General features: G+C 40.5%; 1 protein-coding gene across 1 annotated transcript in view; it reads left to right on the plus strand.

The window, feature by feature from the left end:
* The window catches only part of SLC35F1 (solute carrier family 35 member F1), a 251,847-nt gene that overhangs the window by 45,836 nt on the left and 189,849 nt on the right, over positions 1-16,162 (plus strand). Inside the window, exon 2 of the mRNA XM_013004495.2 lies at positions 10,411-10,586. Coding sequence (XP_012859949.1) covers positions 10,415-10,586 — 172 coding nt within the window. The 5' untranslated portion in view covers positions 10,411-10,414. The remainder of the gene's footprint in view (positions 1-10,410; positions 10,587-16,162) is intronic.

Below are 16,162 nucleotides of genomic sequence, written 5' to 3' on the forward strand. Positions count from 1 at the left end.
ATGGAAAGAAAAGGAGAGAGAATTTCTATTTTATTTTCAATCTTAGTATTTTAAATACCTACTTTGTAATACCTTTTTAGTCACAAAATTCTGAAGTCTATTTCTCAAACAGAACAAGGTATTGGTGCTAATGGTTATGTCAAACTTGATGAGAGCAAGCTCTAGGACAACAGGTATTCAGCTTCCAGCATCACTGTTATTCCTGAGACTCATGCATTTTTCATTGTCTAGTCATTCTGAATGCAAAGTGGATAGGACGTCCTTTTAAATGTATAAACAAAGAGGATGAAAATGTTGTGCATCATAGTCTCTTCTCCATTTCTGCAACCGAAATGATAGGAACTATGTTTCATATGTAAGAATGCATCTGGTACACTATTCAAAGTAGCACATGAATAACCAACAGTTCACTGTACAAAATTCCACCCGGCACCATATTTAGCTTAGTTTTTTGCAAGATAGCACCTTACCAGGCTTGTTCAGAAATGCACCAGAAAATAGCTTATTAATCTCCGTGTCTAACTGACGGATGAAATACAGTAAAAACAAGGCTATTTTTTTGGTCTTTCTGAGTTAGTAATTTTTCAAGATAAGACAAGCAGCCATCTTTCAAATCTTCTAGGGCTTCATCGTTTTCATTACAGACATTTGTTCTCTGCTGAATTTGTTCATTCATTCGTTTGTTCTATATTTATTGGGCATCTGCTTCCTTTCCATCAGGCAGCCCTACTGGCAGTAGGAACCTAGAAATGAATAAAATGCATTTCCTTCTTGCAAGGAGTCCATGAGACCCAGAGTGTGGTGAACGCACGGGAGAAAGGGGAGGATGGGACGAGGACCCTCCCTGCAGCCCTAGGGAGCCAGGAGGAGCTAAAGGGAAGCTTTCTGGAGACGCTGGTGTCTTAGGGAGTGAGAAGTTAGGGGAAGAGATAGGAGATCTACTGTGTATCTAATGGGTTACGCATACATATGCAAACTCTCATGACTTAAAGCAACACCACTTGAACTTGAATATGTGCAAAACAAGCATTCTATCACGTTCTACTTGTTCAGAGTTGAGTAGCAATAATTGACATGAGATACCTGATCGAGAGAATAGTGGGATGACCAGCCACGAAACAAATCAACACAAGGATTTTTCCTGTGGTAAAGGAGAACAAAAGAGAATTTGCTGGGGGGCAAGGGGCTGGAGGAGAGGCCATATTATATTGTTAAAAGGATGTCCACATTTAAGTTTATATTTCATCGATTTAGCTGTGGTGATTCTAATAATGGTCTCAGCTGTGTAAACTGCATTAACTACAAAGTCTAGCTCCCTGTAGTCTGGAAAACACTCATGAACTAATTTGATTAAAAGTTCCTTCCATCAGGCATTCATTAACATAACCGATAGCATCATATTTTGGATTCTCTCTCAAATGACACTGACAGCAACTGAACGACATGGTCAATAATTAAAAGGAGAAGTTGAAGAGAGCAGAGTTGTCATTTCATTTGGCTGAAGGGACAAAAACAGGCTTGTGTTGACCTCTTGTTGAAAGATGTGCCTCACGAGGGTCTTCATGGAGGAGTTTTCCTCTGAGAGCTAGTCTGGCTTCTACAGCCTTCATGTTCTCCACAATATTGCTGAAATAAGCCACTCTTGGTCCCAGCACCAGGCTTTTTGTATGAAGGTCTGGGAGAGCAAAGGGTACTTTGGAGTAGGCGGGAGGAGATGGGGGCAGCTTTATGGAGGCAGAGCATAGTAATTGGGAAGTAGGGATTTGGGTTATGCATTGGCTACTAATGCTACCTTGCAGGTGAGCAATTCAAAACCACCTTGGGAACTAGATGAGGCTTTATACTCCTGTAAAGATTTATAGTCTCAGTAACCCACTGGGGCAATTCTATTCTGCCCTATATATAGCGTTGCTATGAATCGGAATCGACTTGAGACCATGAGTTTTTCTGAGTTTAATAGTATGAGTTTCCATCCAAACTCTTGCCCTCACTAGCTTGGTGACCCATTTAACCTCTCTAAGGTTAAAGCCTCAGTATACTTATTTTCAATTTTGGAACAGTAATAAAAATGTCTGCCTTATAAATTAATTTGGGAGGATTAAATTATATAGTATGGATCAATCTAGACCTAGCACTTGGCAAATGATAAGAAGTTATTATCTTTGGATTATTACTGTAATTTTATTTGATCTGACTGTGCATCATAGCAAGTTCTTTGGGAACCTTATGCCAAAATCTTCATTTAGTAGCTCCCCAGTGGCTCTTCTTTGTCTTTCTCATCTTTACACACAGTGTCTAGCTCAGAGAAGACTAGGGTGTGCTGGTACCAAATATTGGAAGAACTAAACTTTGATTATTTTACTGTCTTATTTTGCTCAGGCTGCTGTTAATCTGTTAATTAAAAAAAAAAAAAAGCAACAACAAATGACATCTACCACAAACTAGGTGGTTTTGAAGAGCAGATATTTTTGTCTGAGTTCCCAAGTCTAGACGGCGAAATCAGAGTATCAGCTGCGTTCTGACGGTTCTGAGAAAGAAATGCCATGCCTTTCTCTTAGCTTTTGGTCGCTCCTAGCAACCTGGGCTTGCAGTTATGCCTGCCTCCTTTACCCCATAGCTGTCCTTCCTCTATCTCTGTGTGTTCTCTTTGCACCACTCCGGGGGCATCAACACTTCTCATATTCCAGGATGGCTTCATGTTAATGGATAAACTCATCAAAGACCCCATTCCAAACACGCTCACTTTCACAGATACCTGAGATGAGGACTTCAGCCTATCAGGAAGGACAAAATTCAATCCATCACACTTACCTACAGAATCTGTCATTTTTTGTAGCTTGCTTATATTGAGGTCTATTGAAAGGTATTGCCACAACTTTTGCTGTGTGATGAAAAGATGCACAACTAAACCTACAGCAATTCAATAATTTCTACACTTATTATTCATTGATATTGAGTATGTCTCAAGCTATGCAATTGGTCACCCTATCTTCTCCCAAAGTATCCCACACCCATTTACATACACTCAATGAACCATAAGCTAAAACTCTCCCCCACCCCATCACATTCAACTATGAATAACCATTTTTGTGGTTTCTATATGTTTGTTTATTTCATATAAGAGCACTTATATAGTATTCCTTTGGTGACCAACATTTCACTCCGTGTAATGTTTTATAAGGCCATTCATTTTGTGGTTACCATCTATGTTAGTCTAGATTAACAGGAGAAACAAATTCATAGATACTCATATGTGTATAAGAAAGAGTGTTATATTAAAGGGCAATTGTATATTAAGAAAACTTCCCAGGCCAGTCCAGATGAAGTCCATAAGTCCAATATTAGCCCATATGTCCAACACCAGTGTGGAAATTCTTCTTCAAGAGTCACACAACACATGGGGGTGGAAAGTCTTGTGGATCCAGTCATGGTGGAAGCATGTCAGCACTGGCATGGGTCTCCATGTGGCTCCTCCAGCTCCACTGCTCTGGCTTAATCAGCATAGCTCCATGTGGCTTGTCAACTGGAATATCTCACAGTGTGTGTGTCCGGCCTCCAGTGAACTTTTTATCTCTGTTGCGTGTCCAAATGAGGTCATCGAACTGCGCCCTGATTGACAGGCTAGACTCCACCCCTTCACTCATAATAGTCTCAAATTGACACCAGGTTATGTAACTACCACATAATCTTCATTCCTCCTCATGGCTGGATGCTATTCCATTGTACCACATTTTGCATATCTATTCACTTTGAAAAATGTGAACAGTCTCAGTGGGTGCGAGTGAGTCCGGGGCGGGAGGGGTGGGGGGGCTGAAAAAAAAAAAAGAAAAGAAAAATGTGAACAGTCAATGGTTCAAACCCACCAGCTGCTCCGAGGGAGAAAGATGAAGTGGCCGGTTCCAGTAAAGCTACACAAAGCCTCGGAAGCCCTATGCAGGTTGCTTTGAGTTGGAATTGGTTTGATGACGGTGTGTTGGGTTTATGGAGGTTCTACGTCCACTTGTTCGAGGCGCTGCCACATTGTTTCCCGCAGTTGCTGTATCATTTGACATTCCCACTGGTGATGGATGAAGTTGCCGGTTTCTCTGCAACCTCAACTGCGTTTATCTTACTTTGAAACATCATTGCCAATCGAATGAGTGTGAGATAATATCTCATTGTAGGTTTTTTTTTAATCATTGCCATGCTAAAGGGTGTGAGTGTTGGCCTCCTGAAGCGGCCTACTGGTGGCACCGTGTTTAAGGAGTTCATTCTAATCTACCAGCTGCTCCTTAGGGGAAAGACGTGGCAGTCTGCTTCCACACGATTTACTATCTCCGTGCATAGATAATATTCACGCACACCATAAGAGAGGCAGTATTCTTCTATACATGTTTAATAGAATTCTTTAGTGAAGTCATCTGATCCACAATTTACTTTTTGGAGAGATATTTTGATGTGAATTTCAATCTCTTCACTTTTTACAAGAACACTGAAGTCCACTCTCTTTTAAATCAGTGCAGGGAGGTTATGTGTTTCTAGGAGTTTATCCTTGTCTTCTTTGAAGCTGTTAATGTAATTGCTATTGTTTATTGTGCCCTGTGGTGAGTTGATCAAAATTCTTCAAAGAATTCTCTGAATTCTTCAAATTTTTCAAAGTAAGTGCTTTTTGTTCTGTACCACTTCCTATCTAGTTAGTCACGACTGACTAGACTTTTCAGGAAACCCCTTGGTTTCCATGACGTCCGCATTGCTTTGGTCTCCATTCATCAGAAACAGTCTTTAAAATGCTAGCCGTGATCACCTTTATTGTTTTTTAAATAAATCACTTTATTGGGGGCTCTTACAACTCTCATAACCATCCATTCATCTATTGTTTCAAGCACATTTGTATATATATGGCCATTATCCATTCAAAAACATATTCTTTCTACTTGAGTCCTTGGCATCAGCTCCTCTTTATTCCCTCACTCCCCCACCCTCCCACCCTCATGACCCCTTGATAAATTACAAATAATTATTATTTTCATATCTGTCTCCATTTACCCACATTTCTGTTGTTCGTTCCCCTGGGGGAGGGTCGATCATTGTGATCAGTTCCTCCTTTCTCCCCCTTGTGCAGGTCTTCATTCTCACTGCTCTCCCAGTTTCAATCCGTACTTTACCCATCCTCTACATGAAAGTCTCTGTTCCCTTGGCTTCCTTGACACACAAGCTCGTGCCCTCTCTACCCTTCTCTAACCAAAAAGAGAGTTTCTTGTCCCTCCTTGTGATTTCTCATTTCCTCCCAAACCTCTTATTTTCTCTTTCCTGCTTTTGTTGGTGTTATAATCCAATCCAGGTATTGTAACCACAACTTTTATATGTCTAATTTTCATTTTTATCAGCTAACTGACCTACCTATCAGGCTGTAATCCCAGGTTTCTAATACTTCCCCTTCTTTAAGGAGTTTTTCTGACAGCTTATATTCAAGATTCCTGAGATATTTATTATCTTTTCATGAAGACCAACTCCATATCATATTTTTGTCAGTGGATATTATACTTCCTTTTCATCAGCCTTAAAAGCAAAACAAAAGCCTTCTGAACTGATCCTGATGTTTCTCTGAACTTCTTTCTTTCATCAGCCTACATCCCAAGAAACGGTCCCCTGCTGCCTAGGCCGTCCTCTGCACTGTCTTTGAATCCTTCCGTTTTCTACTTCTTCTGAATGATATTCACCACTTTAGATTCAATGAGGAATATTGTTCAAGCTTCACTTCTGGCAAAGGGTTTTCGGTGGTTGCAAGGTTACATCAAATGTATTCCAATTCATAGAGACCCCGTGTGGCTATAATCTTTATGGGAGCAGATCACAAGGTTTTTCTCCTGCAGAGCCTTTGGGTGGGCGTGTTCCAACCGCCAGGATTTGAGTTCGCAGCTGAGAGCTTCACTCTTGCACCATCTGGGTTCCTTTGGCAGAGAGCAAGATGGAATAGAAGTTGTCATTGCAATACAATGAGATGCAAGGAAAAGAAGTATCCCAAGGAAGAGAGAACAGGGAAGACTCCTCAAAAGGGCTCCATAGAAACCGAATCTTGAAGAATGAGTGGGAATCAGACTGAGACAGGCAGGTTGAACATTCGGTTAATAATATGTGCATAGGACAGCAGGCAATCATGGTCATGCCTCTTGGAAGTGCCAGTAGCTATGTAGGTTGGGAGCTCAGGTTTTTTGTTTTTTTTTGGGGGGGAGGGGGGGCGGGAATCAAAGGGAAGGATACAGGAGGTGCAGCCCCAGGAATAGAATGAAGGGAAAATGTTTACGACATAGGTTGAAACAACAACATCCATTGATGATTTCTTATAGTTCTCCACTGTGCAGGGGTGGGCGGGGCAGTTTATCTCTGTTCCATGTGCTGTGGAATCCCTCAGCTTGACTGGAGATGGAGGATCAACATGGTTACTTATATCCCTAGCACTTTAGCTGTGGTGGCCACAGCTGAGTGGGTCTCTCTCTCTACTTCTAGTTGATTTCTCATATTCAGTAGTCCTGCTCAGACCTGTTTACCTGGGAACTGAATTCTATATGGGCAAAAGATGGCAGTGGTAGGACTTCTTAAAACGTGGATCCAGGAGTCCTGTGGCGTCACTTCCTCCAGATTCTACTGATGAAAGCAAGCCACAGAGGAGCTTGGCTTCACTTAGAGGACAAAGAGATCCCCCCTCCCATGGGGAGAGCAGAGCAAACGTCAGCAGGGTGGAAGGAAATGTTGGCAGCTATCTCTGTGTAAATTCTGCCACAGGTCTTCTTAAAACCTGGGTTCAGTAGGGAACCATTTCAGCAGGAGATTGGCATTTTGACATACATGTTGACGAATGTCTGTTTGACTCCTTTCCAAAGAAATCACACGCACCGCCATGCACTCCGTTCCCATTCACCGTGGACTGCCCTGTGGGCTTTCCAAGACCACCCCTCTTTCCTAGAGTAAAAAGCCCTGTCTGTCTTCCATAGAGATAGAGCGGTTTCACACTGCTGACCTTGGAGTTCGCAGCCCAACCTGTAGCCACTATGTCCAGCAGGGCTCCTATTTTAGTTCCTTTATAGAGGTTGAATTCAAGTGTTGGGGCCAGTACCTGGAAACAAGGCAACCAATGGTTGACCTCAGAAAAACTGCATGGGCTCAGACTTTTTCTTCACCTGTTGTCCTGTTAAAGCATATGTTACCAAAGGTCCTTGCCAGGCCTTTGTACCCTTCCCCAAACGATGGTCTCACATTGATCATGGAGGAGGAAGTATATAACTCACAAAGCCTCTGACTAAAGTGTTCTTGTTTAGAAATACTGCTGCTGGCATATATTATATGTGTGCTTCTATAAATAAATCAGGAAAGTCAGATGAGATTTTCGGGGAGGACAAAAAATGGCTTTGTTTTTGCAAGGGGCCGTTCCTGCGTCAGAGCATGCTGAGCAAGCTAGTATGCGATTATAAGGCCCAGGTAGGCATTGCATTTCATTGTACCCTGAACCCTTGACGCTCACCTCCAGCTGTCATTATATAGATCTACGTAGGTACTCAAAAGCTCCCCCTAAATTTACATAGTCTGAAATGGTTTATGATATCACCTTCATCAATGAATTTCCTTCATGAAGAGCAACTTTGATATGCAGACAACTGTAACCTGAACAAAGAAGAGGAGAGACTAATGCTTCTTAATTGTAATAGACAGAACTAAGATCCAAAGTCTGTGAATGGACAGGAGATGGGTTTTTAAGGACTTATAGCGTGTTCTATGGGGTCACTAAGAGTAAGTTTGGTTTTGAGAGTTGGTACAGCACATTCTAAAGATCTATCTTGAAGTGCAATGCTGCTTGTGATGGGATAATTTCTATCTGCTTACAAGGAAATCCTTTCAATACAACTATTATTAAAATTTATAAATCAACTGTTACACTAGTGATAAAGAAATTAGAGAATATTACTAAAGTCTTCAGGTTGAAGTTAATCAAACATGCAAACAAGATACATTGATAATTATTTGTGTTTGGAAACAGAGAAAGGACCAGTGGTTGGAAAATGAGGCATTTATGATAGAAATGAAGCTGGAGATCTTGTGATAGAATTTTGCAAGACCAGTGACTTTTTCATAACAAAACCTTTTTCTAAAACACACAAGATGACTGACTATACACATGGATTTCTCCAGATGGAATAAAGAGAAATCAAATTGATTACATCTATGGGAAGAGATGTTGGAGAAGCTCAATATCAATAGCTAAAATGAGGTCAGGGGCCGACCGTGGAACAGACCATCAATTGCCCATATGTAAGTTTAGAATAAAGCTGAAAAAAATTAAAACAAGTCCACAAGAGTCAAAATATGACCTTGAGTCTATCCCACCTGAAGTTTGAGAACATCGGAAGGACAGGTTTGGCACATTGAGCACTAATTACAGAATACTCAATCTATGGGATGACTTCAAGAATACCCTACACGAAGAAAACAAATGGTAAGTTAAAAAGCAATAGAGAAAGAAAAGGTGAAAATGGATGTAGAAGAGACTGAAATTTTGTCATGATCATAGCTAAGGCAGATGGAAGAACTGATGAAGTCAAAGAGCTGAACAGAATTTCTCAAAAGGCACCTTGAGAAAATAATGAAATGTGCAAAGACCTAGAGTTAGAAAATCAAAAAGGAAGAAAACACCCCACATATCTTAAATGGAAAGAACTCAAGAAAAAATTCAAGGCTGGAGTTGCAATCTTGAAAGATTCTATAGACAAAATATTGAGTGATGCAGGAAGCATCCAAAGAAGATGGAAAAATACAGCAAGTCATTGTACCCCAAAAGAACTAGTCAACATTCCACCATTGTAGGAGGTGGCATATGAGCAAGAACAAATGATACTAAATAAGAAGTCTAAGCTGCGCTGAAGGCATTAGCCAAAAACAAGGGTCCGGGAATTGATGGAATACCCATTGAAATGTTTCAAGAAGCTGATGAAGCGCTAACTCATCTAGAACAGGGAATTTGGAAGACAACCTCTTGCCTCTTGGCCAACTAACATAAGAGATCTATATTTCTACCCATCCCAAAGAAAGCAATGCAAAAGAATGCACACATTTTAGACCAATGTCACTGAGATCACATGCAAGTAAAATTTTGCTAAAGATCAGCCAACAATGATTGCAGCAGTACATTGACAGGGAACTCCCAGAGGTACAAGCCAGATTTGGAAGAGGATGTGGAACAAGGGATATCATTGCTGCTGTCAGACGGATCTTGGCGGAAGGCAGAGAAAACCAGAAAGATGTTTTCCTGTTTCCTTACTCATTGCCATCAAGTAAATGTCAACTTATAGCAACTCTAAAGAAACTCTATAGAACAGGGTAGAACTGTCCCCTAGGAGTTTCTGAGACTGCAGCTCCTTATAGGAGTAGAAAGTCCTATCTTGTCTCCCTTTATTGATACAAGTTCTAGAGGATGAAACTGGGATATAATACCTCTTCAGCTTTCAAAAACTCTCTTAGTCTAAACTCTTTGGGCATCTGTACCAGTGGGCATGCTCTGATTTAGCTGAATTTGTAAGGTAGAACTGGGTACACTGGTATAGATCAGAGCTCTCAACATCCGGAATCCAGGACAGATAAACTCCTCGGGAACAATAGTGGAAGTAGCAATACCATAAGCAGAGGGGTAAGGTGGGGGCAGAAGGGAGAGAAAGGGGGAACCAACTGATCGCAATGTAGTAAGGATTGATGCTTGGAGAGCAGTGAGAATGAGGACCTATAAAAGGTGGAGAAAGGGGGAGCCCATGAAAATGATCGATGCATAACCCCACCTCCCTCCCCCAGGGGGACAAACAACAGAAACATGAGGCAGCGGATGGTGTAAGATATGAAAATAATAATTTATAATTTATCAAGGGGGCATGAGGATGGGTGGGTGGGGGAGGGAGGGAGGGAAAAGAGAAGAGCTGATAACAAGGGCTCAAGTAGAAAGAAAATGCTTTGAAAGTGATGATGGCATTTATGTGCAAATGTGCTTGCTATGATTGATGTATGGATTGTTATAAGAGCTATAAGAGCCCCCGGTAAAATGATGTATAAAAAAAAATCCTTGGGCATCAAGTGATGCTAATTTCTCTCTTAAACTTTAGATGCCAGAGGCTGAAAACTGGTTCAATTGGAGCGATTAAGACTAAATCACTTTCCACCACTTCCTTGCTTTGTGATTGTGGGCATTTTCTTTATCCCTGTAAACTTTGGTGTCCTCTTCTGTAAAACTGCAGCGATAATCCACTTTCCTTATGGGATTGCTGTAGTGGACTACAAGAAATTACACCTATTGCTCTTGGCCCAGAGCAAAGCATGAGTGCGTCATACATTTTAATTGTTATTATTTTAATGGACTTCCCGCTGACCTTCGCTGTGTTTCCCTTTATTTCCCAGGGAGATGTTAATCTCAGTGGCCCTGGGCCAGGTGTTATCTCTCCTTATTTGTGGCATTGGCTTGACCAGCAAGTACCTGTCAGAAGATTTCCATGCTAAGACACCAGTCTTCCAGGGTTTCCTCAACTACATCCTTCTCTTCTTGGTGTATACCACTACACTGGCCGTCAGACAAGGTAAGATGTAAAACAACAACAGCCAAGCCCGCATGACTTCATTTCCCTTTAGACAGCTAGAGGAACGAGGAGCCACAATCGATAACGTTTGTCACTTACAGCATCAGTAAGACAATTCAAATCCCCTATCTCACTTTTCTATTTTACAATGATACAGCAAGCAAAATGAATGAATAAATCAAAAAAGAAGAAGAAAGTGTGTGATTCAGAGGGAAGTGAAAAATGCATTTATAGGCAGAACTGTGAAATAGCTCACTATTTGAATTCCTGTGAACATTCCTTGTACCTCTCAGTGAATCTAAATAAATTATTTCCCTGGAACCTGGAACAGACCTGGTGTAACTGTCCCAAATCATGCTTGTCCCAGGAAATCCAAGCCAATTGCAGACTTGTTCTTTGGGGAAGTAGCATGAGAAAGATAAAAATAGTAAATACAAACAAGTATAGTAATCACACAGGGGAAAAGAAAGAATAGAAACTGCCGCAAATGATCAGACAAGTTCTTTGTCGAAATGTAAAATAACTAAAGCAATAAAACAAATCCTGAGTGACCACTTCTAGAGTCAATGCAGGGCAAATCTTTCAGGACTTGTGCCAACTCCAGTTGATGATTCTTGGACTACATCACTGGAAGATGCACTGCTCAGAATGATACCATTGAACCTGATGTAAATATCATTATGTAGTACTCCCAAATAACCAAGGCTTTCTTGCAACAGCTGATATGGAATATAAAAGATGTCACTGAGAAGTAATTATCTCTAGGTTTGGGTTTAATTGCATGCCTAAATGATAAATAATAGTGCCATATAGCTGCACATAGCGATCTTAATATTTATGCTTTTTTGAACCTTTTATAAAACTGTTAACAGTTTTTAATTTGTACATTTTCTTATTTGAATTGCTGTTCAGAATAAAATAGCTAAATTTACAATGATTTTGTCAGCACTAGGTTTTTTTCTGAAACCTACTGCCAGGAGTAGATTCCAACTCATGGTGGTCCTATTGAAGGTTGCCAAGCCTACGGCTCTCTATGCAAGCAGGTACCCCCATCTTTCTCCCGAGAGTGACTGGTGGATTTGAAATGCTAGTCTTCTGGTTATAAGACCAGTGCCTAACTTACGGCACCACCAGGTATCCTTAGGTTTAATTTTAATGAGCAAGTTAAAAGTGAATTCTAGTTTAATTTTGAATTTGTTTAAAAGCATTGAATTATTTTATTTCTCAGAAGTTGGTGCTATTGATGTTTGTCTTCTAAATTTTAATATCAGTAAGCTAAGTTATTCTCAGCCTAACATGTCGATAAAAAGCAGGTGCTCATGCAGACTTTGTAGGTGGCCAGCAACATAAAGACACTGACTCTCTGCTGTATGTCCTCGCATGACAAGAAAGCTATCATGTTGAGCTATATATAATGTGGTAGCTAACAGGTCTTCCCACGCTTTCAACACCGGTGCCTCAATCCAGGCAGAGACAGGAAGAAGTGAGGAAGATGGGGGAGGCCTCTGATTACAAATTCACTTACAACAGATTGTTTTCACGAGGAATGTGTAGGTTGGCCAGTTCAGGAAACGCAAGCTATGTAGTTTGACTTCAAAATCATTTGACAGAAGTAAGAATCAATGCTAAAAGAATACAATCATTTCACCCAGTACAAGAACTATAATTAAGAATACTAGAATTATGTTAAGAACAGTTTTTAAAAACTGTTAGGATTACCCCCAAAAAACACACAAGAAAATGGTTGAGTTAGAACCAACTCAGTGGCAGTGAGTTGGGAGAATTTGGAGCAATTTTCCGAACCAGAGCGTCTAGCAGGCTAGTGAAGGGTGAATTGCAGCTAATCTGTAGGGTTTTGTCTATTTTACTTTCCAGGGGTCCAGAGATTATTAAAAGCCTGCATTGGGGATGAAAAAAAATCAATCTAGTCTAAGAATCAGAGAAAGCAATTTCACAGTTATAGGTAGAAACCAGAGAAGCTTGAAAACCTAAATGTAGAAAAAGATCTAAAGTTAATCATTATAATAATACCTTCTCTTGAGCCTTTATAATGTTCCAGTCACTATGTCTGTGAATTACCTCATTTGTTCTTTCAATCTGAGAAAATAGGTAGGTATTATTATCCAAAATTTTATAATTGAGAAAACAAAAGCTTCCTCAGCTCAAGGAACTGCACAAAACTCTAGAATTAGAACGTGGCAATGACCCATCCTAACCCAGGGCTTTGTGCCTCCAGCAGTCCCTGGGTGGTGCAAATAGTTAAGACACTAGACGACTAAAGGAAAGATTAGAGGTTGAGGTCCACATAGAAGCTCCTTGGAAGAAAGAGCTGGCAATCCACTTCCAAAACATCAGGCATTAAAGTCCTATGGGGCACAATTCTGCTGTGGTAGGTGTGGGGTTGACTCAACACCAACGGGTATGCCTTCAGGGCCCACCCAACCTCCTCAAGAAAGGCCCCAAGACAGCAGGAGGCTGAACTGGAGACAAGGTAGTAAGGAAGTGTATTGATGTATCTTGATTTTAAATGAAAGGAGGATTTCACACACACACACACACACACACACACACACACACACACACCCCTGAATTTCAACACATGAATTAAAAAACAGCTGAGTAGTTCAAGTCCCATGAGCACTGGAGAAGAGTCACATGACTATGAGTGTTCCTGGGAAGAATGGGGCCAGGAGAGGTGTGAGCAGAAAGAGGCCCAGCACTGGGAGAGGCAAGGAACCTCGGGGTTCTGTTTGAAAGAAAAGGCTAAAGAAGGCCTGAGGAGAGTCTGACCAGCAACCCCTGTCAGTGACGGCTGGAACCATTTTCTAAAATGCTGGACTTGTAGATGTTTTTACCAGTGATTCAACTTATCACTACAATTGCAGCCTGTCTCTTTTGGGGTGTTCATGCACTCTAAGTGTTTGTTTGCTTTAAACGTTATCTCTGGTGATTTTAATAGGCTGGCATTAACTGACATATGGAAAGCAGCACAGTAGTCACATGAGTTTGGTACAGGGATGATTTTCAGTTGTATGCTGGAAGCAGAATCATCTCTTACTCAGGCGTCTCAAGATCGGGTGAGGAATGAGTAACGGAGCAGAGAAGATTGGTGCGCACAAGGGAAGGTTTCCAGATAGCTGCTTTACCCCTCCTTTCCCAGTGCGCCAGGACCACTTCCCCTGTGGACTGCAGGTTAGGACTGAGCAAGGTGTCGCTGCTCTTGCCAATGATCTCAAAATGAAATATCCTTTACCCTGATGAACCATCATGCTGCTCTAAGGCCACGGTAAACTACGTAACCAGAAGCAAGAGTCAAAATGGTCTTTGGCCTCAACTCTTTCTTTATCATTCTCGTCATATAACTTTTAAAAATGGATGCGTGTCATGTTTTGACACAACGTGAAAAATGAACAAAGCCCTCCAACTAAGAGTGCTCTCTCAATTAAGAGGGATCTCATTACAAAAACGATCAAAATTTGACTTAGTAATTAAACTCTATTCTCTCTACCAAGTTTGTTTTGGATCAGTGACCAGAAATGTTGACATGGCAGGTTCCAGCATAAGGTTCAGACTAGAATTTAACCTTTGATGATTAAATGATTTCTACAAACATTTGAGTACCATCCAAAAGTGGGTAAAGGGAAACGTCAGACAGTGCAAGATATGACAAAATAATAATTTGTAAATTATCAAGAGTTCCTGAGGGAGTAGGGAGTGCGGAGAGAGGGAGAAATGAGGAGCTGATGCCAGGGGCTTGGGTGGAGAGCAAATGTTTTGGAAATGATGAGGGCAATGAACGTACAAATGTGCTTTACACAATTGATGTATCTATGGATTGTGATAAGAGTTGTATGAGCCCCTAATAAAACGATTTTTTAAAAAATGTATGTTCTCCTGAACCCCTTCAAAGGTTAGCTTTTCCTTTGCTAGAGCTTGTTCTAAAATTCCAAAACTAAAAAGAAAGTCTTACTGTTCATAATGAAGAACTTTATGCAGAAAAATATACTTCAAAGAGTAGTTCCAAAAAGTAAGGAAATAATTAGAGAGTAGTTCCATTGATATTTTATCAAGTTTGAAATTTTAGATGGCTATAATTGGAACCGTTTTATTGTAACTTCTTTGGAAAAAGTATTCTAATCATTAAATTGCTCATGCTGTATATACTTAGAAGAACTTCCAAAACACAGCAGAGAAAGCACAGGGAAACTTCTGAAAACTTAAGCATGAATGTAGAAAATCCTCAAAGGAAGACTTCCTTGGATATTTTTCCTTAAGATTCTAGGTGCAATTAGGAAACAATGAAAAGACAAAATCCAAAAACCAAATACAAGATGGGGGTCTAACTCTTCTTGTTTTTATGGTGTGGAAGTTAGAAATGTAATAATTTTTTGGAAAAAATAGATTAAAATAGGATATTCATCTTACCCCAGAAAATATATGCTGTCAAGCCCTTTGCCCCTAAATTCGAATCAATTATTAGAAAAATTTTGTTTCTCTCCAGAACTGCTTTATTTAGCTTTTTTTTTCTTCATATAGCAGTTCTTTATTTAGCCTTTCCCCCACCCCACCTCCCGGTGGCTGTTGTGAAGAATATTCATAGCAGCGTATACACCAATTTAACGGTTTCTTTAAGAATAATTCAAGGACATTGATTAGTTTTGAGTTGGACCATAAATAACCCCCTTTCCTGAGTTATTTATTCTCCACAAATATAAACTAACTGCCTCCTAAGTTTTCTATCCAACATTTGGTATTGCTGTGGTCAATTAGATGCAATACAGATAGATCATAAAAAAGGCACAATAATCCAGACAGAATTCGTCATTAGTTAAGCTAAACTATTATTTAGTGTTCAAAATACTTATGAGGATTTTTTTGAGTCAAGATTTAATTGGTTCAGGATTGAAAGATTATCTCAGGGCAGTAGTTTCAGGGGTCCATCCAGCCTCTCCGGCTCCATAAAGTCTGGACTCCATGAGAATTTGAACATCTCGTCCATGTTTCTCGACTTTGGGGCAGGATTCCTCAAGTTTTGATCAGAATATTCAGGAATGGTTGTCGTTGTTAGGTGTCATTTAGTCACTTCCAACCCACAGCGACTCATACACAACTGAAGGAAACACTGCCCGGTCCTGCACCAGCCTCACAATTGTTCCTAGGTTGGAGCCCACTGGTTGCAACCACTGTGTCAATCCATCGTGTTGACAACCACCTTCTTTTTGCTGTCTTACTTTACATGCATTATGTCCTTCACCAGAACCTGGTTTCTCCTGACAAGTCCAAAGTCTTGCCATCTCTGCCTCTAAGGACCACTCTAGCCTTACTTCTTACAACCCAGATGGATTTGCCCACGGAACTTTCGGTATTCTTCTGCACCACAATTCAGATGCATTGATGCTTCTATGGCCTTCCTTATTCAGTGTCCCACTTTCATGTGCCCATAAGGCAATTGAAAATACTATGGCTTGGGTCAGGTGCACCCTAGTTTTCAAAGTAGCATCCTGTTTTCAACACTTGGAAGAGGGCTTGTGCAGCAGATTTACCTAATATGATACATCTTGTGGATCCAAGTAAGT

This window comes from Echinops telfairi, unplaced genomic scaffold (assembly GCF_000313985.2).
Source record: "Echinops telfairi isolate 266 unplaced genomic scaffold, ASM31398v2 ScPeMD7_3533;HRSCAF=4204_0, whole genome shotgun sequence".
NCBI classification, from domain to species: Eukaryota; Metazoa; Chordata; class Mammalia; order Afrosoricida; family Tenrecidae; genus Echinops; species Echinops telfairi.